Genomic DNA, 22,315 nt, shown 5'->3' with positions numbered 1-22,315 from the left:
AATCGCTAAAAATAACCACCCAAAAAACATGTTTTCAGTGCGTTTAAAGAAAAAAAAACTTGTCTTTTGAGTGTTTTTGAGCTACATACGAAAACACAAAAATGCATGCAACCACCATTTATTAAGAAACAGAATAACATTACAAAAAATGTTTTTTTATTGTTTTTTTTTTTTTTTTTTTAGTTTTCTACGTAGGAAACGATATTACAACGATATTACGATATTACAAGTGTTCCTGAGCTTCTTAGGTACAAAACGCTTGACGAGCACTTTACATGGAGAAACAGAACAACATTCCTAAAAATGTCTATTTTGAATGTTTTTACAATGTTACGTACCAGAACGCCCAAATGCATGGAAAACACCCTATATTGTGTATTGTGTTTTTGAGCTTCTTATGTACCAAAACTCTAAAATGCGTCAATACCACGCTATTTGGAGGAACAAAACAACCTTTTTTTTTCACAATCTTAGGTACGTATTGAAGCGCCAAAATGCATCTGAAATATTCTATATGGGGAAAAGAAACGACATTACTACAAAAATATCTTTTCACTTTTTTTCAACCTGTTAGGCACCAAAGCAATAAAATGCATGGAAAGCACTCTATATTGGAAGACAATAACACATTACAAAAAGCGTGTCTTTTGAGTGTTTTTGATCTTTATGTACCTAAACGCCAAAACGCATGGAAAACATCCTTTGTGGAGAAACATAATAACATTACGAAAAATGTGTATTTTGAGTGCTTTTATGCTTGTTACCTACAGAAACGGGAAAATGTACGCAAAGGTACTTCATATCGTGAAACAAATCTTTATCAACGGAAACATGTATTGTAACTATTTTTGAGCTTCCTAGGTAACAAAATTATAAATCACGTGAATGGCACTCCATATGCAGAAACTGAATAACATTAATAAAACGTGTTTTGATTATTTTTCACAGTGTTAGGTACCAAACACTAAAATGTATGTAAAGAAAGGACTTCATATGGGGAAACAAAACGACATTATCATATAGATGTATTTTCAGTGTTTTTGAGTTTTAGGCACGAAAACGCTAAAATACATATAAAGCACCCTGTATTGGAATATAAAATGCGTCTTTTGAGTGTCTTGTGTTTTAGAACATATTATGTACTAAAACGCTAAAATGCACGGAAATTACCGTTCACGGAGAAATAAAATAATATTACCAAAAGCGTGTATTTTCAATGTTTTGACCTTCTTACCTACATTAATGCCAAATTTCATGGAAAGTACCTTATTTCAGAAACGAAAAGACATTACAAGAAACGTGTATTATAAGTGTTCATGAGTTTCATAAGTACCAAAACGCTGAAACGCGTGAATAGCACATTATATGGAGAAACAGAATAACATTACCAAAAACCTCTGTTTTGGGTGCTTCTTACATTGTTAGGTACGAAACTCCAAAATGGATGCAAAGCACCCTATATAAGGACATTACAAGGAAAGTGTCTTTCGTGTGTTTTTTTCAGATTTTTTTTAGATACTAAAACTTTTAAACGCGTTAACAGCTCTAAATATGGAGAAACAGAAAAACAATATTAAAAGCGTTTATGTTTTGTGTTTTTCACTTTATGTACCAAAACGCCAAAATGCACGCAAGTGATGCAGAAACGTGTAGAATAAGTGTTTCTGAGTTTGTAAGGTACGAAAACGTAATAACGCGTTAGGAACAGTAAATAATGAAAAACAAAACAATAAACAAACAATAAACGTGTAATTTTTTTAATATAGGTTCCAAAACGCTAAAATACTTACGAAAAACTCTATATAAGGACATTACGAGAAACGTATATTATGAGTTCTTTTAAGCTAGATTCTTCGGTATCAAAACTCTAAAACGTGTGAAGAGCACTTTATATGGAGTAAGAGAACATCACCAAAATCGTTTATATTGAGTTTTTCTTTTTTTTATTTAACCTCGCTAATTACCAAAACACCAAAATGTTTGCAAAGCTGTCTATATTGGGACACGAAATGGCATTACTAGAAACGTGTCTATAGAGTGTTTTCGACTGTGTTAGAAACGAAAGCGGTAAAAAGATTAGAAAGCAACATTTATTGGAATACAAAACATTATTAAAACGTGTCTTTTTAGTGTTTTTAAACTTTTTATCTACCAAAACGCTGAAACGTATATAAAACACCCTTTATGGAGAAACTGGACAATATCAGCAAAAATGTGTTTTTTGAGTATTTTTGCGCTTGTTAGATACGTCAAAACGTCAAAATGTCAAAATGCATGTTTATTACCCGATGTAATAAAAAAAAAAAAATGATATCAGAAACCTGTATTCTGAGAGTTTTTCAGATTATTAGTTACCAAAGTAAAAAAAAAAGCTTGTATAGCATTCTATATGAAAAAAAAAAAAAACAGAACAACATATCAAAAACGTGTATTTTGAGTGTTTTTCACACTGTTAGATACAAAAACGCCAAAAAAAAAAAAAAAATCATGGAGAGAATCGACAATACCCAAGACGTATGTTTACAATGTTTTTGAGCGTTTTTGTCACCAAAACGCTAAAATGCATGTAAAGAATCCAATATTAGAATAAAAATTTATAATACCCAATAAAAGTCTTTTAAGTGTTTCTAAGGTATCATAATGTTAAAACGCATGAAAAACACACGTGATGGAGAATCAAAAAAGGATTATAGAAATTGTGCATTTTGAATATTTTTGAGCTTCATAGGTAGAGAAACGGCGATATTCATGCAAACTACCCTAGATGATAAAAAAAAAAAAATTATTATAAAAACACTGGTATTATGAATGTTTTTTTTTTTTTTTTGAGATTTTTACGTACCAAAACACTAAAAAGCGTGAAACTTACTTAATTTGGAGAAACAAAAAAGTATTACAAAAAAAAAGTTTGCTTTGAGAGTTTTTCACATTTTTAAGTAGTAAAAACGGCAAAATGTATGACATAAATAAAAACATGCTTCTTTTAGCGTTTTTGTGCGTTTTAGGCATCAAGGCACTAAAACGCTACGAAAGCATGCTTTATTAGATTACAAAACAAACGTGTCTTTTATTTATGCTTACGTATCAAAACGCTAAACCGCATGCAAAATAAGCTTTATTCTGAAAAAGAAAAGCAGTTTTTGAGCTAGTTATGTTCAGAAACGGCAAAACGTTTTTTGCTATCTAAGAAAGCGAAAACAATTAAAATAAACGTTTTTTTTATTATTCTTTTTTTCCATATAGAAAAAATGCTCAAAGCAAATGTTTTTGGTAATGTTGTTGTCTTTCTCCACTAGTTTTAGTGTTTTGTTATCAAAGAAACGTTTCTTGTGATATCGTTTCCTTTCCCATAAAGGGTACTTTGCCATACATTTTGGCGTTTTTGTACGTCACAAGCTCAAAAAGACGTTTTTGGTAATGTTATTCTGTTTCTCCATAAAAAGGTTTTGATGTGTTTTAGTGTTTTAGTTGATGAGAATCTCAAAAAACTTAAAAGATACGTTTTTGGTAATGTTGTTTGTATTCCAATAAAGATTACTTTCTATGCATTTTAGCGTTTTGGTTGATAAAACAATGAAAAACACAGAAAAGACAGGTTTCTGGTAATGTCTTTTCGATTCCCCATAAAAAGTGCTGTTGCATGTACTTTAGCATTTTTGTATCTAACAATGAGAAAACCACAAAATTTTTTTTTTTTTTTTTTTGTAATGTTCTGTTTTTCCATAAAGAGTGCGATTAAATCGTTTTAGCATTTTGGTACATAAGAATATGAAAAAAAAAAAAAACTCATCATACAATTTTCTGGTAATTTCATTTTTCTTTTTTTTTTTTTTTTTACCATATAGAATACTTTTCAACTTACTTAAGAAGCTCAAAACCATTGAAAATACTTATTTTTTTGGTAATATTATAGAATTTAAAAAATTACGAAAAGCATACAAAGTACACTATACAGGGAAACGAACACACATTACGATAAACGTGTATCATCAGTGTTTTTGAGCTTCTTACTTACCAAAACGCTAAAAGACACGAGTATTACCTTTTTTTTTTTATGGAGAAACAGATCACTACCAAAAAAAAATATATATATAATTTGAGTGTATTTCACATTTCTAGGTGCATAATGACAAAACTAATAATAACTAATAAATAATAACTAATAAATAACTAATAATATGAGAAACACTCAAAATAAACGTTTTTGGTAATATTAATATATTTCTCCATATAAAATGCTATTCAAGCGTTTTAGAGTTTTGCTACCTAAGAAGGTCAAAACTCTCACAAAACACGTTCCTCATAATGTCCTTTCGTTTCCCCATATAGGGTGCTTTGCATGCATTTTGGTATTTTGATACTTAACAATGTTAAAAAAAAAAAGCATTCAGAACAGGCGTTTTTTGGTAATGTTCTTTTTCGCCTTACAAAATGCTAATCAGTTGTTTATCGTTTAGGTATTCTTCCTTCCTTTCCCATATAGCGTAGTTTGCATTCATCTTGGCGTTTTTGTACGTAACAAGCTGGATAACACTGAAATACACGTTTTTGGTAACGCTATTCTGTTTCTCCATAAAGGGTATTTTGCATGTATTTTAGCGTCTTCGTTAAACACCAGAAAACACACAAAAAAAAAATAAATAAATAAATAAAATAAATAAATAAATAAATAAATCACAATTTTGGTAATATTGTTTTATATTTCAACAAAGAGTGTATTCTATGCATTTTAACGTTTTGGTTCCTTAAATGCTGAAAAAACACTGAAAAGGTAGGTTTCTGGTATATTAGTTGAGTTTCATCTTAAGAAGAACTTTGCATGCATTTTGGCGTTTTGGGGTGTAACAATGTAAAAAAAAAAAAAACACTCAGAACACCTTTTTTTTTAAATTTAATTTCTTTTAGCGTTTTTAAAAGAAACCTGTATTATTAGTGTTTTTGAGCTTCTTAAGTACCAAAACACTGAAACGCATAAATAACACTATATGAGAAAGAGAACAACATTACGAAAAATATGTAATTTGAGTGTATTCCACATTGTTATGTACCAAAACGCAAAAATACAAGCAAAGCACCTTGTAAGTGGAAAGGAGGGGATATTTCCAGGAACGTGTCTTTTGAGTGTTTATGAGAGTACTAAGCACCAAAACACTAAAAAGCATGAAATTCACCATATGTAGGAAAAAAAATAACTACCCTAAAACATCTTTTTTCAGTGTTTTTGAGCTGTTGCCGTACTAAAACGCATGCAAAAACATCTTTTATGGAGAAACAGAAAAACATTACCGAAAACAAGTATTTTGAGTATTTCGGATCTTGGTAGGTAGAAAAACGCCAAAATGCATGGAAAGTACCCTGTATTAAGAAACGAAAAGACATTACGAGCTTATTAAGTATAAAAACGCTGAAACGCATAAAGGATTCTCTATATGGAGAACAAGAACATTCTCAAAAATTGTGTATTTTAAGTGTTTTTCACTAATGTGAAAAACACTTAAAATACACAATTTTGGTACCTAAAACGACAAAATACATGCAAAACTCTTACTTATATGGGAAAACGAAGCGACATTAAAGAAAACGTGTCTTTTGAGAGTTTTTGAGTATTAGGCAGAAAAAGCGCAAAGAAGCCTGGAATTTACTCTATATGGCGATACAAACCATACGAAAAAATACGAATACGAAGGTACGATAAAAGTGTCTTTTAGGTCTTTCTGAACTTCATAAGTACTAAAACATATTTTATGGAGGAACAGAATACCATTATCATAAAAGAAATAGTGTTTTTGTGGTTATTACGTAGAAAAACGTCAAAATGCTTGCAAAGTACCCTATATGGGGAAACGTTACACGTTACATGTTACACGTTACAAGAAACACACATTTCTCGTATGAGTCTTTTTTTAAGTTTCTTAGGCAACAAAAGATTAAAAGCCATAAATAGCACTCTGTATTGAAAAAAAAAAAAAAAACATTACCAGAAACGTGAATTTTTTGAGTATTTCTTATAGTTAGGTAACAAAATGTCAAAAAAAAAAGCATGCAAAGCATCCTTAATAAGAAGAGAAAACTAGATTTGAAGATTCGTGTCTTTTGAGTGTTTATGAACGAAAAACACCCTATACGAGGAAAATATATATATAAAAAAGTTACTTTTGAGTGCTTTCTACTACTAACATACGAAAACAATAAAACGCATGCAAAATACGTTATATGGATTTTGTATTTTGAATCTATTCAGCTTGTAACGTACAAATCTTACAAAAACGTACTCCTATACGAGGTAACGAAAAGACTTTACGAGAAACGTGTATTTTGAGGTTCCTCTTTATCAAAACATAAAAACGCATGAATAGCAATCTATATGAAAAAAGAAAAAAACATTACCAAATATTGTGCGTATTTCACATTGATATAAAAAAGCCAAAAATACATGCAACTTATTATATACGGGTAATAAAACGAGATTTCCTAAAAAAAAATATCTTTTGAGCGTTTATAAGTGTTCACCACCAAAACGAAAAAGAGTATGAAAACACCCATTATGAAAAAAAAGATCTATTTTGTGTTTTTGAACGTCTTTCGTACCGAAAAGCTAAAATGCATGTAAAACACCCTTTATGGAAAAACATAATAATTTGATGGAAAACAAGTATTTTGAGAGTTTTCGAGATTCTTACGAAGATAAACGCCAAAATGCAATTAAAGTAACCTAGATAGGACAAAGAAAACACTTTACAAGAAAAATATAATATGATTGTTTTAGAGCTTCTTAGGTATCAAAAGGCTAAAACGCATAAATAAATAACTATAACTGTAAGTAGAAACAGAACGGCATAACCAAAATGTGTATTTTTATATATATATATATATTTTCAGGTAAAAAACGCAAAAATGCATGAAAAGTGTCCTATGTGGTTAAACAATACGGCATTACCAGAAACATGTCTTTTCATTGTTTTTGAGCCTGTTACGCAGCAAAACGATATATGGGAATACAAGATAACATTACGAAAAACGTGTATTTTCAGTGCTGTTGAACTTCATATGTACCAAAACGATATAACGAATGCTAAACACACTTTATGCAAAAAAAAAAAGAATAGAATTACTATTTTCGAGTGTTTTTGAGTTTGTTACTTAGAAAAACGGGAAAAAGCTTGTAAATTATTCTATATGGGGAAAAGAAAAGAAATTACCAGAAACATGTAGGTATAAAGAAATGTTTTTGAGCTTTTATGGTACCAAAAACCGAAAATGTGTTAATATCCCTCTATTTCAAGAAAAAAAAAACAATTACAAAAAAGATGTAATTCCAGTGTTTGTCACATTGATAGCACATTATGCAAAAATTCATGTAAAGCAACCTATGTCTGTAAAAGACACGCACTTTCCAGAAACGTGTCTTTTGAGTGCGTGCGTGTTAGGCACCAAAACTCTAAAAAGCATGGAAAGCACCCTATATAGGGAAACAAAACATCTTCATAAAAAACGTGTATTTTATGTGCTTCTGAGCTACTTACGTATCAGAACGTTAAAACGCATGCAAAACACCTTCATGGTGAAACAAAATAATCTAACCAATAATAAGTATTTTGCGTGTTTTATAATTTATTACGTATAAAAACGCCACAATACATGCAAAGTCATTACATCAAAAGACATTACGGTAGACGTGTATTTGAGTGTTTTTGAGTTTCTAACGTACCAAAACGCTAAAGCACATGAATAGCACTAAATATGGAAAAACAGAACTACTTACCCAAAAATGTATTTTTGGAGTGTGTTTCACAGTGTTAGGTACCAAAACGTCAAAATGCTTGGAAACTACCCTATATGATGAAACAAAACGATATTTTCAAAAAGTGAGTGTTTTTAATAATCTTAGGTACCGAAATGCTAAAACGTGTGAATAGCATTAAATATGAAGAAACATTACGAAAAAAGTTTATTTTCACCTTTTTTTTTTTTTATGTTAGATACCAAAACGACAAATGCAACTCTGTGTGGGAAATGAAATGGCATTACCAGAAAAGTGTGCAATCTATTAGGGAATACAAATGAACATAAACAAAATGGTGTTTTTGTGTGTTTTCAATCTTCTTTCATAACAAGATGCTCAAATGCATGCAAAATACCCTTCATGAACAAACGTATTAGCATTATCAGTCTTGAATTTTTTTAATACTTTGAACTTCTTACGTATAAAAACGACAAAATGCAGGTAAAGTAATAAGAGGAAACAAAATGATATAATGGGAAACAAAACGATTTTACCAGAAACGTGTATAATGATTGTTTTTGAGCTTCTCAGGTAGGAAAATGCTAAAACAACTAAACAGCATTTTGTATGAAGAAAAGAACAATAATACCGTGCATTTTATGCCGTGCAATAAAACCGTGCAATAAAACGTGCATTTTAAGTGTTTTTCACCTTATCAGGTACCAAAACACCAAAATGCATGCAAAGCACGTCATTTGAAGAAAGAGAACAACGTTATCAAAAAAGTATATTTTAAGTGTGCTTGAGCTCGTTAGATATCAAAACGCGAATATCCATGCAGACAACTCTATACGAGGAAACGAAAAAACATTATGAAAATTGTGTATAAGTATTTTCGTGATTCTTAGGTACTAAAAAGCAAAAATGCGTTAATAGCACTCTATTTGAAGGAACAGAAAATTATTACTGAAAACGTGCATTTTGAGTGTTTTTTTTTCACAATGCTAGGTACCAAAACGTAAAAAATACTTAAAAAGTACTATATATTGGGAAATAAACGATATTATCAAAAACGAATATTTTAAGTGCTTTTCAGCGTGTTAGGTACCAAAACGCTAGAAAAAAAAAAGTGAAATAAAACGATACTTCTAGAAACTTATGTTTTCATTATTTTTGAGCTTCTTTGGTAGCAATAAAAAAAAAAGCGCAAAAACGCCTAAATAACATTCTATTTGGAAAAGAAAAAAAAATAAAAAAGAAAGACATAGAATTACCAAAAACGCGTATTTTGAGTCTTTTGAGCTTCTTAGTTATGAAAACCTTAAAAGCATGCGAAACACTCTATATTGACAAACATAATAACATTAACAAAAAAATGTATTTTGAGAAAATTTGAAACTTGTTAGGTACAAAAATGGGAAAATGAATATAAAATGCCCGATATGGTAGAACAAAACTTAATTATCAGAAACGTTTCTTATGAGTGTTTTTCACCAGAGGTAAGAAACCGTTAAAACGCGTGAATAATACTCTATATGCATAAAATAACAACATTATCAAAAATGTATTTTTTAGTTTTTTTTTTCACAAAACGCCAAAAATGTATGCAAAAAACTTTCTATGGGGAAACGAAACCATAACTTGTTTTTTTTAGTTTTTTTTTTTTTTTCATCGTTTTAGACACCAAAACGCTTAAAAGTATGGAAACAACCAAAAAAGAAAAAAAAAAAAAAGAAAAACATGTTTTCAGTGTCTTTGAAGAAAAAAAAACTTGTCTTTTGAGTGTTTTTGAGGTACTTACAAAAACACAAAAATGCATGTAAGCACCATTTATTAAGAAACAGAATAACATTATCAAAAATATGTTTTTCTTTATTGTTTTTGGGTTTTTTACGTAGGAAACGATATTACAACGATATTACAATATTATAAGTGTTCCTGAGCTTTACATAGAGAAACAGAACAACATTCCTAAAAATGTATATTTTGAATGTTTTTACAATGTTACGTACCAGAACGCCCAAATGCATGGAATGCACCCTATATGGCAGGGGTGTCAAACTCATTTATCCCAAGGGGCCAGATTTCACCTTCACATTCAATGTGCGGGCCAGATAATCACGTATGACCATAATAATATTAATAATAATAATAATAATATTAATAATAATAATAATAATAATAATAATAATAATAATAATAACAATAATAATAATAATAATAATAATAATAATAATAATAGGTAATTATATAATAATAATAATAATAATAATAATAATAATAATAATAATAATAATAATAATAATAGGTAATATTATAATAATAATAATAATAATAATAATAATAATAATAATAATAATATATTCTACCTTCACTCGCGTTTGCACACACGTAACCAAAAGATAAACCAGTAAAGAAAAGGAAGCATCATTTACCTTAATTCCTGGTCGTGCTGCTCCCAGAAACTTGGCACCTCTTGGTCTGTACAAGTTCGTCTATGTTTGGCGCCAGAGACTGAGCAATGGCTACTTTCAGTGTTGAGTTGAGGTGTTCATTAGTGAGCCGAGACCTGAGTCCAGACTTGTTCAAGTTCATCAGTGAGAAGAGTTGCTCACAGACATAGGTACTGCCGAACATTGACATAATCTTTGATGCCAAACATTTGATTCGAGGATATCTTGGCCCAACATATTGATAGAATGTACCAATATCAACACTTGAGAACTTTTCCTTCAACGCAGAATCGCACTGAAGATCAATTAGTTCTAACTGAATATCCTCTGGTGTCTCATCAGGATTTGCAGCGAAAGGATTTCGAAAGATCGAGAAATCACTCTCAAGGTTCTTTAAGTCTGCAAATCTTTCTCCAAATTCGTTCAGTAACTTGGAAATCATGTTGCAGTACTTTTCTCTGCTGATAATTCCACGAAACTCAGGTGTGCTTTGCAATGATTTCAGTGTAGGAAAGTGTGCAGCATTATTCGCTGCTAGTTGACGTTCAAAAAGTTTGAGCTTCACCTCAAAAGCACGAATGGACTCATGCATGTCTGTCACCAATTTATTGCGACCTTGCAGTCTTGTATTGAGCAAATTCAAGTGTTCTGTCATATCTACCATGAAGGCTAAATCTTGAAGCCAATCATAGTCTTTCAGTTCTTGGACATTTCTTCCTTTGTTATGCATGAAACTTTGTATTTCACTTCTTAATTCATAAAAGCGCTTCAGCACAATTCCCCGGCTTAACCAACGAACATCAGTGTGATAAGGCAGACCGTGAGAGTGAGTTTCCTCCAATAGGCAGTTGAACTGTCTGTGGTTCAGACCTCGCGCTCGTATAAAGTTTACTGCCTTGACAACAACATCCATAACGTGATCCATCTTTAATATTTTACTGCAAAGCACTTCCCTGCGAATTATGCAATGAACACTGTGAATTTGATGGTCTGAATTCAGGGTGAGTAGTTTTTCCTTTAACTTTGCTGTCACGCCAGCCTTTCTACCAACCATTTGAGATGCTCCATCTGTTGTCAGACTCACAGTTTTCTTCCAGTCAACACCTATCCTATCAAGTGCACCAGTCAAACTCACAAATCTATCATCCCCTGTTGTTGTTCCTTTCATTGGTACTAATTCCACAAATTCTTCAGTTACCTGCATATTTTCATCAACACCACGTATGAACACTGCTAGTTGAGCTATGTCAGTAATGTCTGTACTTTCATCGATTGCTACAGAAAATGCTACAAATTTAGCAACTTTTTCTTTGAGCTGACTATTAAGATTTTCTGACAGTTCATTTACTCTTTCTGCAACTGTATTTCTTGAAAGGCTTATGTTTGCAAATGATCTACGTTTTTCAGGGCAAATATCTTCTGCGGCCATCATCATGCATTTCTTTATAAAGTCCCCTTCTGAAAATAGTTTCGATGACACAGCTATTTCCCGTGCAATCCTATAACTTGCCCGTACTGCAGTGTCACTGGCTTCATGAACACGCTGATACACTGACTGCTGCCTTTTGAGAGACTGTTCTAGCGTCTTTACTTTTTCTTCACGAAGTTTTCCACTATACACATCATACTTTGAAGCATGAGTGCTTGTGTAATGTCGCCGAATGTTATATTCTTTTGACACCGCTATAATTTGGTTGCAAATCAAACAAGTTGGTTTTCCATTCACTTCAGCAAAAAAGTAAGATATTTTCCACTTTTCCTGCATCACACGATGTTCTTCAGTAACTGTTCGCTTCTTGGAAATCATGATGAGATGATATGCAGTAAGAGTCACACCAAAATCTGACGCTGTGACGCCCTCGAAGGACAAAGCAGGACTGAAGTCAAAGGCCGATTCTCGGTGAGACGGAGGAATGACGAGTTATGGTCACGTCTAATACATGTATATTACGGAGCAGGGCCCGTACGACTACGTGTATTCTCGTCACCTATAGTCACTGGCTTTGGAACGCAGTCGACGAGACGAAATGGTCACATGATTTACGTAAAAATATATGAGAATAATTCATTCACTACAAAACACGATAGAAAACTTGAAGCAGATGGTAAAGTTCCTGCTGGTGACATTGTGTTTGCAATCACTTACTTTAATTAAGAAAAATACTTTTAACAATAACACACACACACACACACACACACACACACACAGAGAGAGAGAGAGAGAGAGAGAGAGAGAGAGAGAGAGAGAGAGAGAGAGAGAGAGAGAGAGAGAGAGAGAGAGAGAGAGAGAGAGAATGTTGGCGGGTGGCGGCGAGCCGGACACACACACACACTTGACGAGGTTGGGAGTTACTATACCACAGAGGAACATCACCGCCCAAAAAATATAATAGTATCTTTATATCTTTATATAATGACTTTAAAATGCAAAGGGCTGGCTGGCTTAATCATTCCTGTAAAAAGACCAACTGTAAGACTGAAATATGAGACGTGCCGCGGGCCGCACATAGTAGTGTGGCGGGCCGCATGCGGCCCGCGGGCCGCGTGTTTGACACCCCTGGCTTAGGGGGATCCTGAGGAGGGATTAGAGTGATAGGACAAGATAAAGATATGAGATTGTGATCGGAGGAGCCCAACGGAGAAGAAAGGGTGACAGCATAAGCAGAAGGATTAGAGGTCAGGAAAAGGTCAAGAATGTTGGGCGTATCTCCAAGACGGTCAGGAATAGAGATAAAGAATAGAAGTAGAGATAAAGAACAATATTACCAGATCATGTGTTTTGAATATATTTGACACTGTTAGGCACCGAAACGCCACAATGCATGCATAGCACATAATATGGGGTAAGGAAACGAGATTTACAAAAAACGTGTCTTTTGAGTATTTATGAGTGTGTTAAGCACCAAAACACTATAAAAGCATATAAATCACATCATAACGGGAAAGCGAAACAACATTAAAAAGAACGTCTGTTTTCGTTATTTTTGAGCTACTTACGTACGAAAACGCAAGAAAGAATACGAAAACAGAACAGCATTACCAAAAACAAGTATTTTGAGTGTTTTTGAAGTTTGTATACACAGTAACGCCAAAATGCATATAAAGTACCTTGTAATTTATGAGTGTTTTTCAGCTTTTCAAGTGCCAAAATACTGAAATTCATGAATATCTCTCTATACGGAGAAAGAGAACAAAATTAACAAAAAAAAAAAAAAAAACGTGTATCTAAAGAGTATTTCACGTTTTTAGGTACCAAAACGCCAAAATGGATGCAAAGCACCCTATGAGGGGAAATTAATGTAGATTTTCAGATACGTGTGTTTTCATTGTTTATGAGCGTTCTAGACAAGAAAACGATAAAAAGCATGAATAACACACTATGGGGGAAAAGAAAGACGTTACCGAAAAAATTACTTAACTATTATTTTCAGCTACTTACCAAAGCGATGAAACATACAGAAAATACTTTAAGGAGAAATTATATAATTTTTTAAGCTTGGAACGTAGAAAAATGAGAAAATGCATGGAAAGTATTCTATATGGGGAAACAAAAAGACATTACGAGAAACATGTATTACCAGAGTTTTTGAGCTTCTTAATACAAGTTTCTCGTAATGTCCTTTCGTTTTTAAATATCGGGTATTTTCCATGCTTTTTTTGCATTTTTGTTTGTAGAAAGCTCAAGAACATTAAAGATATTTTAGGTAATGTACACATTTTTTCTCCATAAAGAGCGTTTTGAACGCGTTATGGTGTTTTGGTACTTATATATATATATATATATATATATATATATATATATATATATATATATATATATATATATATATATATATATATATATATATATATATATATATATATATGTATATATATATATACACAAAACACTTAAAAAGCACGTTTTTCGTAATGCTGTTTTCTTTTACCGTATAGAGTGTTTTCTATGCTTTTTACCGTTTTGGTGCCTAACACGCTAATAAAAACTCAAAAGACACGTTTATACAAATATCGTTTCTTTTCACCATATAGAGTTTTTTTCGATGCGTTTTGTCGTTATGGCACCTTATTATGTGAAATGCACTCAAAATACACGTTTTCGGACATTTTTTTTTCATTTTCTCTATATAGAATACTATTCATACGTTTTAGCGTTTTGGTACCTAAGAATCTAAAAAAAACACTCATTACACACGATTCTCTTAATCAGTTTTCTTTTTCTCCAATAGTTATCCTATACCTGAAAACGATAACATATTAAGAAAATTGCATGCATTTTCGCGATATGACAACCATGTGAAATACACTAAAAATTCACACGTTTTTCGTAATGTTTTTCTGTTTCTTGATATCGAGTGCTATTTATGTGTTTTAGCGTTGTGATATTTAACAGGCTCAAAAGCACTTATAATACTCGTTTTTAGTAATGTGTTTTAGTTATTCATATTTAAGGTTTTTTACATGAATTTTGGCATTATAGCAAAAAAAATAAAAATAAAAAAGTGAAATACACTCAAAATACACATTTTTGGTAATGTTCTGTTTCTCCATAATACACGTTTCTTGTAGTTTCTTTTCGTTTCCCATTATTGGGTAGATTAATGTTTTTTGTACGTAACAAGCTCAAAAACATTAAGAATACCTGTTTATATATATATATATATATATATATATATATATATATATATATATATATATATATATATATATATATATATATATATATATATATATATATATATATATATATATATATATATATATATATATATATATATATATATATATATATATATATATATATATATATATATATATATATATATATATATATATATATATATATATATATATATATATATATATATATATATATATATATATTTTATTTATTTTTTTTTTTTACCATAGAGTGCTTTGCATTTTTTTTTTTCCAGTTTTTGTTGTACGTATGTAGCTAATAAACATTCAAATGACACGCTTTTTGTAATGTTATTTTCCTTTCTAATATAGTGTGCTTTACATGCTTTTTAGCGTTTTGTTGTCTAACATTCATAAAACACTCAAAAGATACGTACCTTTTACTTTGGTTTAATTTTCTCATAGAGGGAAGTTTACATGCATTTTGGCGTTTTGGTAACTAAAAATCTAAAAACACGCAAAAGACACGCTTTTTTGGAAATGTTATTATGTTCCTCTATGCTAATAAGCCCAAAAACACTCATAATACACGTTTCTCGTATTATTATTTTTGTTTTTTCGTTTCCACATAGCTTGAAGCATTTTTGGCCTTGTACGTAACATACTAAAAACCCTATAAACACTTGTTTATTTCGTGTCTATTCTGTTTTCCATACAGCGTTCCATGTGTTTTAGCGTTTTGTTATGTAAATAGATCAAAACACGGGAAAGAGACGTTTTTGTTAATGTTCTTTTGTTTTCCCATATTGGGTGCTTTCCATACATTTTACCGTTTTGGTGCCTGTCACACTTATAAACACTGGAAAGACACGTTTCTGGAAATTTCGTTTCCTTTCTCCATATAGGATGCTTTCTATGCATTTTGGCGCTTTGGTATTTAACTGTGAAATACACCCAAAATACACCTTTTCTATAATGTTCGATTTCTGCATATAGAGTGCTATTCATCAGTTTTAGCGTTCTGATGTCTAAGAAGCTGAAAAACTCTCTTAACAAGCTTTTCGTAATGTATTCTACTTTCCCCATATAGAGTACTTTCCACGCATTTTGGCATTTCCTACGTAACAATCTCAAAATTACTTCAAATACACGTTTTTGATAGAGATATATTCTTTTTTTTTTCCATGAAGGGCGTTTTACATACGTTTTAGCGCAGGTAAATACCTCAAAAACACACAAAAAAGACGTTTTTGGTAAAGTTGTTTTGTTCTAACTTATCGGTGTTTTCCATGCCTTTTAGTATTTTGGTGACAAGCGCAGTCATAAAACACTCAAAAATAATATATCTATAAATTTTGGGTTTTTTTCCCAACATAAGCTAATTTGTAGGCATTTTGGCGTTTTGGTAATTAACAAAGTGAAAAACACTGAAAATACTTGCTTTGGGTATGTTATTTTGTTTCCCTGTAAAAGGTGTTTTTAATGCATTTTAGCGTTTTGGTACGTAAGTAGTTCAAAAACACTCAAAAGACACGTTTTTGCTAATGTTTTATTTTTTTTTCATATATGGTGATTTCTATGCTTATAGTGCCTAACACACTGAAAAATCTAAAAAGACACGTTTCTGTTATATCGTTTCATTTCCCCAAAATAGGTGGCTTTGCATGGATTTTTGGCGTTTGATGGCTAACAGTTGGAAAAAAAAAACTCAAAATACACGTCTTTGGTGATGATATTTTGTTTCTCCATACAGAGTGCTATTCATACATTTTAGCGTTTTGGTGCCTAAGAAGCTTAATATACACGTTTCTCTTAATATTATTTTTTCCCCATAATAAGTACTTTCTATACATTTTAGAATCTTTGTATGTAAAAATCTCAAAAACTCTGAAAATCTACTTTTTTTTTATCAAGTAATAATATTTCTTCATAAATGGTGTTTTGCCTACGTTTTAGCGTTTTGGTACGTAAGTAGCTTAAAACACTGAAAAGAGAAGTAATTGGTAATGATGTATTGTTTTCCTTTACAGGGTACTTTCAATCCTTTTTAGGGTTTTGGTGACTAACACTTAAAAAACTCGTTTCTTAAAAAGCTTTGCATGCATTTTGTTTTTTTAGTACCTAACAATGTAAAATACACTCAAAATACACATTTTTTGGTAGTGTTGTTCTGTTTCTCCATATAGAGAGCTATTCATGGTTTTTTTAGAGTTTTGATACTTGAGAAGCTCAAAAACATTCATAATACACGTTTCTCGTAACGTCTTTCCATCTCCCCATATAGGTTACTTTGCATGCATTTTAGCGTTTATGTACGTAACAAGCTCAAAAAAACTGAAAATACTTGGTTTTTGGTAATGTTACTCATTGTCTCCATAAAGGCTGTTTTGCGTGCGTCTTATTAATTTGGTATGTATGTTACTCAAAAAAAAATTCAAGACTCGTCTTGTTTTCCCATATTGCGTGCTTTCAATGCTTTTTAGTGTTTTGTTGTCTAACAGGCACGAAACTACTCTAAAGATATATATAAGTATGTGTGCATTTTTTTGTATGTAATTTCCTTTTCCCAACGTCCCTTATGTAATAAGGGACGTTGCATGCATTTTAGCATTTTGGTACTTAAGTTTAAAAACACCCAAAATACACATTTTTGGTAATATTGTTGTTTCTCCATATGGAATGCTTTTCAACGCTTTTTTGCTTTTTGTTATCTCAAAAGCTCTAAAAACAATGCCAAAACTCGTTTTTCATAACGTAATTTCGTTTTCAAAAATATTATTCTTTGCATGCATTTTGGCATTTATGTACGTAACCTGAAAAATAAAAAATAAAAATAATGTTACTCTGTGCATGCGGTTTAGCGTTTTGTTAGGTAAGTACTTCAAAAACATTCAAAAGGAACGTTTTTGCTAATGATATTATTGTTTTCCCATATCAGGTGATTTCGATACTTTTTTAGTGTTTTGTTGTAAAACATGCAGAAAAACACTCATAAAACACGTTTCTTGTAATGTCATTTCATTCCACTATAGAGGTTGTTTTGAATGCATTTTGGTACCTAAGAAGCTCAAAAACACTCAAAATACACATATCTCGTAATGTTTTTAGTTTCTCGATGTGATGTACTTTCAATATATATTTGCAATTTTGTACGTAACTGGCTGAAAAATACTGAAAATACATGTTTTTGTTAAATTATAATTGTTTCTTTATAAAAGGTTTTTTGCAAGTATTTTAGCGTTTCGATACGTAAGCAGCTAAAAGAAACACACAAAACATAACATGGTCATGGTGCATAACATGGTCATAAACACTACAAAAACATGTTTCTGGAAATAACATTTCTTTTCCCCGTGTACGTTCTTAGGTACCAAAACGCCAAAATGTTTGCAATGCATCCTCTGTGGTGAATTGAAACCATTTCCAGAAACATATCTTTTAAGTTTCTTCTGGACCGTGTTAGGCCTGAAAGCACAAAAAGGCATGAAAAACACCCTATATGAAAAAAAAAGAACATTAACAAAAACGTGTCTTTTAAGTGTTTTTAGCCACTTACGTACCAAAACGCTAAAACGCATGCAAAAACTTCTTTATAGAGAAACACAATAACTTTACCAAAAACGTGTATTTTTTGTGTTTATGAGCATGTAACATACAAAACCACAAAAATGGATTAAAAAGAACGCCAAATCAGGAAAGAAAAGAACATTACGAGAGGCGTGTATTTTGAGTGTTTTGAGCTTTTTAGGTACCAAAACGCTGAAATGCATAAATAGCACTATGTGGAGAAACAGAAAAACATTACAAAAAATATGTATTTCGAGTGTTTTTGTCGCCAAAATGGATGCATAACACCCTCTATGGTGAAATAAAACGATATTACAAAAAAACGTATCTTATTATTGGTTCTGTGCATGTTAGATAATAAAACGGATAAAAGCATGTTAAGCACGCTATGTGAGAAAATAAAACATTACCAAAAACGTTTCTTTTCAGTGTTTTTGAGGTACTTACCTACCTAAACGCTAAAACGGATGCAAAACATAGTAACATTACCAAAAAACAAGTATTTTAAGCGTTTATGAGCTTGTTACGTACACTAAAATACCTGCAAAGTACCTATATGAGAAAACAAAACAAAAATTACGAGAAATTATGAAGAGTGTTTTTGAGCTTCTTAGGTAACAAAACGCGAGAAACGTGAATTTGTATTAATAATAAAAATTCACGTTTCTCGCGTTTTGTTTTGTTTTGCAGAGTTTTAGGAAATAAAATAATAAAATTCCTGGAAAGTACCCTATTTTGGACTTTAAAATATTACTAAAAAGATGTCTTTTCTGTGTTTTTGAGCTTCTTAAGTTCCAAAACGCTAAAACTGATGCAAAACACCCATTATGGAGAAACCGAATAACATTACCAAAGATGTGTACTATGAATGTTTTTCAGCTTGTTAGGTACAGAAACAGCAAAATGCATCCAATATACTCTATATGGTGGAGCACCACACACATGTATTATGAATGTTATTGACCATAGCTAACAAAATGTTCAAATGCACTTTATATGTAGAAACAGAATATAAATACTAGAAACGAGTTTTATGAGCGCTAATAACAATGGTATGTACAAAAACGGGAAAATTAACGCAAAGTATCCTATATGGAATAACGAAGAAAACTTACGAAAAAAATGTATTATGAGTGCTTTTCAACTTATTAGGTTCAAAAACACACACACACACACACACACACACACAAAAAAAAAAAAAAAAAAACACTTTAATAGCATTCTTTTTTTCCAAAAATAATGTGTAAATAACATTTACAAAAACATGTATTTTGTGTTTTTTTTTTTTTTAACTGTTAGGAACCAAAATGCCAAAATACATGAAAATCACGGGGAAAAACACGGAATAAAATTACCAAAAAACAAGTACTTGTTACGTTCAAAAACGCCAAAATGCATGCAAAGTACGCTATATGGGGAAACGAAAAGTCATTAACCGATACGGTTATTTTGAATGTTTTTTTTTTTTTTTTTTTCAGGATCTTAGGTATCAACATGGGAAAACGTGCTAATAGCACACTATATGGAGAAACAGAACAACATTACCAAATACTTTTATTTTATGTGTTTTCATATTTTTAGTTTCAAAAACGCCAAAATGCATGCATATGGGGAAGCTAAACGACATTGCAAAAAACATATCTTCTGATTGTTTTTCTGCACGTTAGGTAATAAAACGCTAAAAAGTATGAAAATCACCCTATATTAGAACAGAAAACAACGTTCTTCTAAGTGTTCATAAGTTTCTTAGGTACCAAAATGTTAAAACACGGGCAAAACACCTTGCATGCAAAATACCCGATAAGGGGAACCATAAACACCTTACGAGAAACGTGTATTATGAGTATTTTAGAGCTTCTGAGATGGCAAAACACTAAAACGCATAAATATCACCCTATATGGAGAAACAGAACAACCTTACAAAAAATGTGTACATTTAGTGTATTTCACAGATAGGTGTCATAAGGCCAAAATACATACAAAGCATCTTATATGGGGAAAAGAAACGATATTTTCAGAAATATGTCTTTTGAGTATATATGAGGGTGTTAGGGAAAAAAAAACGCTTAAAAGTATTAAAAGCAATTTCTATGGGGAAAAATACCTTAAAAACGTGTATTTTGAGTTTTTTCTTACTATTTACTTACAAAAAGGGTAAAACGCATGCAAAACAGCCTTTTAGGAGAAACACAATAACTAAGAAAAAAAATGTGTATTTTGCGTGTGTTTGAGATTGTGACGTAAAAGAAAAACGCCGAAATGTATGCAAAATAAACTATATAGGGAAAAGAAAAAAAAATACGAGAAACTTGTATTATGAGAGTTTTCAGCTTCTTAGGTACTAAAACACTAAAACACATGATAGCACTCTCTGTGTAGAAAAAGAAAACCATTACCAAAAACGTGAATTTTGAGTGTATTTCGCATTGTTAGGTACAAAAAAAAAAAATGCATATTGGGAACGGAAAGTAGATTTCCAGAAACATGTCTTTTAAGTTTTTTTTTTTCAGCGAGCTACGCACCAAAACGATGAAAAGCATGGAAAGTATTTGAAAGCAAAACAATATCACTAAAAATATCTCTTTTCAGTGTTTTTTTTTTTTTTTAGTTTCTTACTTCATAAATCGAAAAAAAAACACGGAAAAAAAAAACCTTCATGGAGAAACAGTATAAATTTAACAAAAACGTGTATTTTGAGTGTTTTGAGCTTGTTACGTAGAAAAATTCCAAAATGAATGCAAAGAATTCTATATGGGAAAACAAAAAGACTTTATCATAAATGTATATTATGAGAGTTTTGAGCTTCATACTTAGGCAACAGAATCTTGAAACGCAGGGAGAAACACAACAACATTACCTGAAACGTTCATTCTGAGTGCTGTTTACTTTGTTATAAACAAAAATGCCAAAATGCAATCAAAGCCTCTTATATGAGGAAATAAAACGACATTATAAAAAAAAACGTGTCTTTTGGGTGATTTGCAGCTTGTTAGGGAACAAAATGCTAAAAAAAACATGGAAATCACTCTGTAAGGGAATACAAAACAACATTGCGAAAAATGTGTCTATTGGCTTTTTTTAACTCCTTACTTACCAAAACGCAAAAACGCATGTAAAACATCCATCATGGTTAAACAGAATAGCATTACCAAAAAGTTATGTTTTGAAGTGGTCTTGAGTTTCTTACATTGAAAAACGCCAACATTCATACAAAGTATGAATTACGAGAAAAGTGTATTACGAGTGTTTTTGAGTTTATTACGTACCAAAACGCAAAACTTCGTTAATAGCACTCTGTATGGAGAAGCAGAAGAACATTACAAAAAACGTGTATTTTGAGCGGTTTTCTTTTTGTTAGGTGCCAAAAGGCCAAAAATGCATACATAGCACTCAATACGGGGAAAGGAGACGACATTTCCATAAACGTGTCCTTTGGGTGTTTATGAGCATGTTAGAAACCAAGACGCTAAAAAGCTTGGAAACCCCCTTCCCTATTTAAGAAAATAAAACAACATAACCAAGAACGTATCTTTTGAGTGTTTTTGAAATACTTACGAACCAAAACGCTACAATCCAGGCAAAACACCCTTTATGTGGAAAAAAAATACTTTTTTGAGATTCTTAGGTATCAAAAGCGCTAAAAAGCATTAATAGCACTTTGTTTTGAGAAACAGAACAACATTACCAAAAACGTGTATTTTGAGTGTTTTTTTTTTTATTTTTTATTGTACCAAAACACAAAAATGTATTCAAAAGTTCCCACTATGAGGAAACAAAACATTTCCACAAACATGTCTTTTGAGTGTTTATGAGCGTGTAAGGCACCAAAATGCTATAAATCATGGAATGCTCCTTATATGGAAAAACAAAGTAACATTACCAAAAAAGTGTCTACTTACGTACCAAAACGCTCAAAAATATTCAAACACCC

The 22,315-nt window shown here is 31.3% G+C and overlaps 1 protein-coding gene across 1 annotated transcript; it reads right to left on the bottom strand.

The window, feature by feature from the left end:
* Nucleotides 1-10,159: 10,159 nt before the first annotated feature.
* On the bottom strand, nucleotides 10,160-11,983 carry LOC135115150 (general transcription factor II-I repeat domain-containing protein 2A-like). The gene has a single exon (XM_064031652.1). The coding sequence runs from the start codon at nucleotides 11,981-11,983 to the stop codon at nucleotides 10,160-10,162; it is 1,824 nt and encodes a 607-aa protein (XP_063887722.1).
* Between the last annotated feature and the right edge of the window lie 10,332 nt (nucleotides 11,984-22,315).

The sequence above is a fragment of the Scylla paramamosain genome, chromosome 28, assembly GCF_035594125.1.
Source record: "Scylla paramamosain isolate STU-SP2022 chromosome 28, ASM3559412v1, whole genome shotgun sequence".
Taxonomy (NCBI): Eukaryota; Metazoa; Arthropoda; class Malacostraca; order Decapoda; family Portunidae; genus Scylla; species Scylla paramamosain.
Note: the sequence above shows the minus strand (reverse complement) of the source record. Positions and strands in the feature narration are given on the sequence as shown.

Coding starts and splice junctions, on each gene's coding strand:
- LOC135115150 (XM_064031652.1), bottom strand. CDS start 11,983: ATGATTTCCAAGAAGCGAACAGTTACTGAAGAACATCGTGTGATGCAG.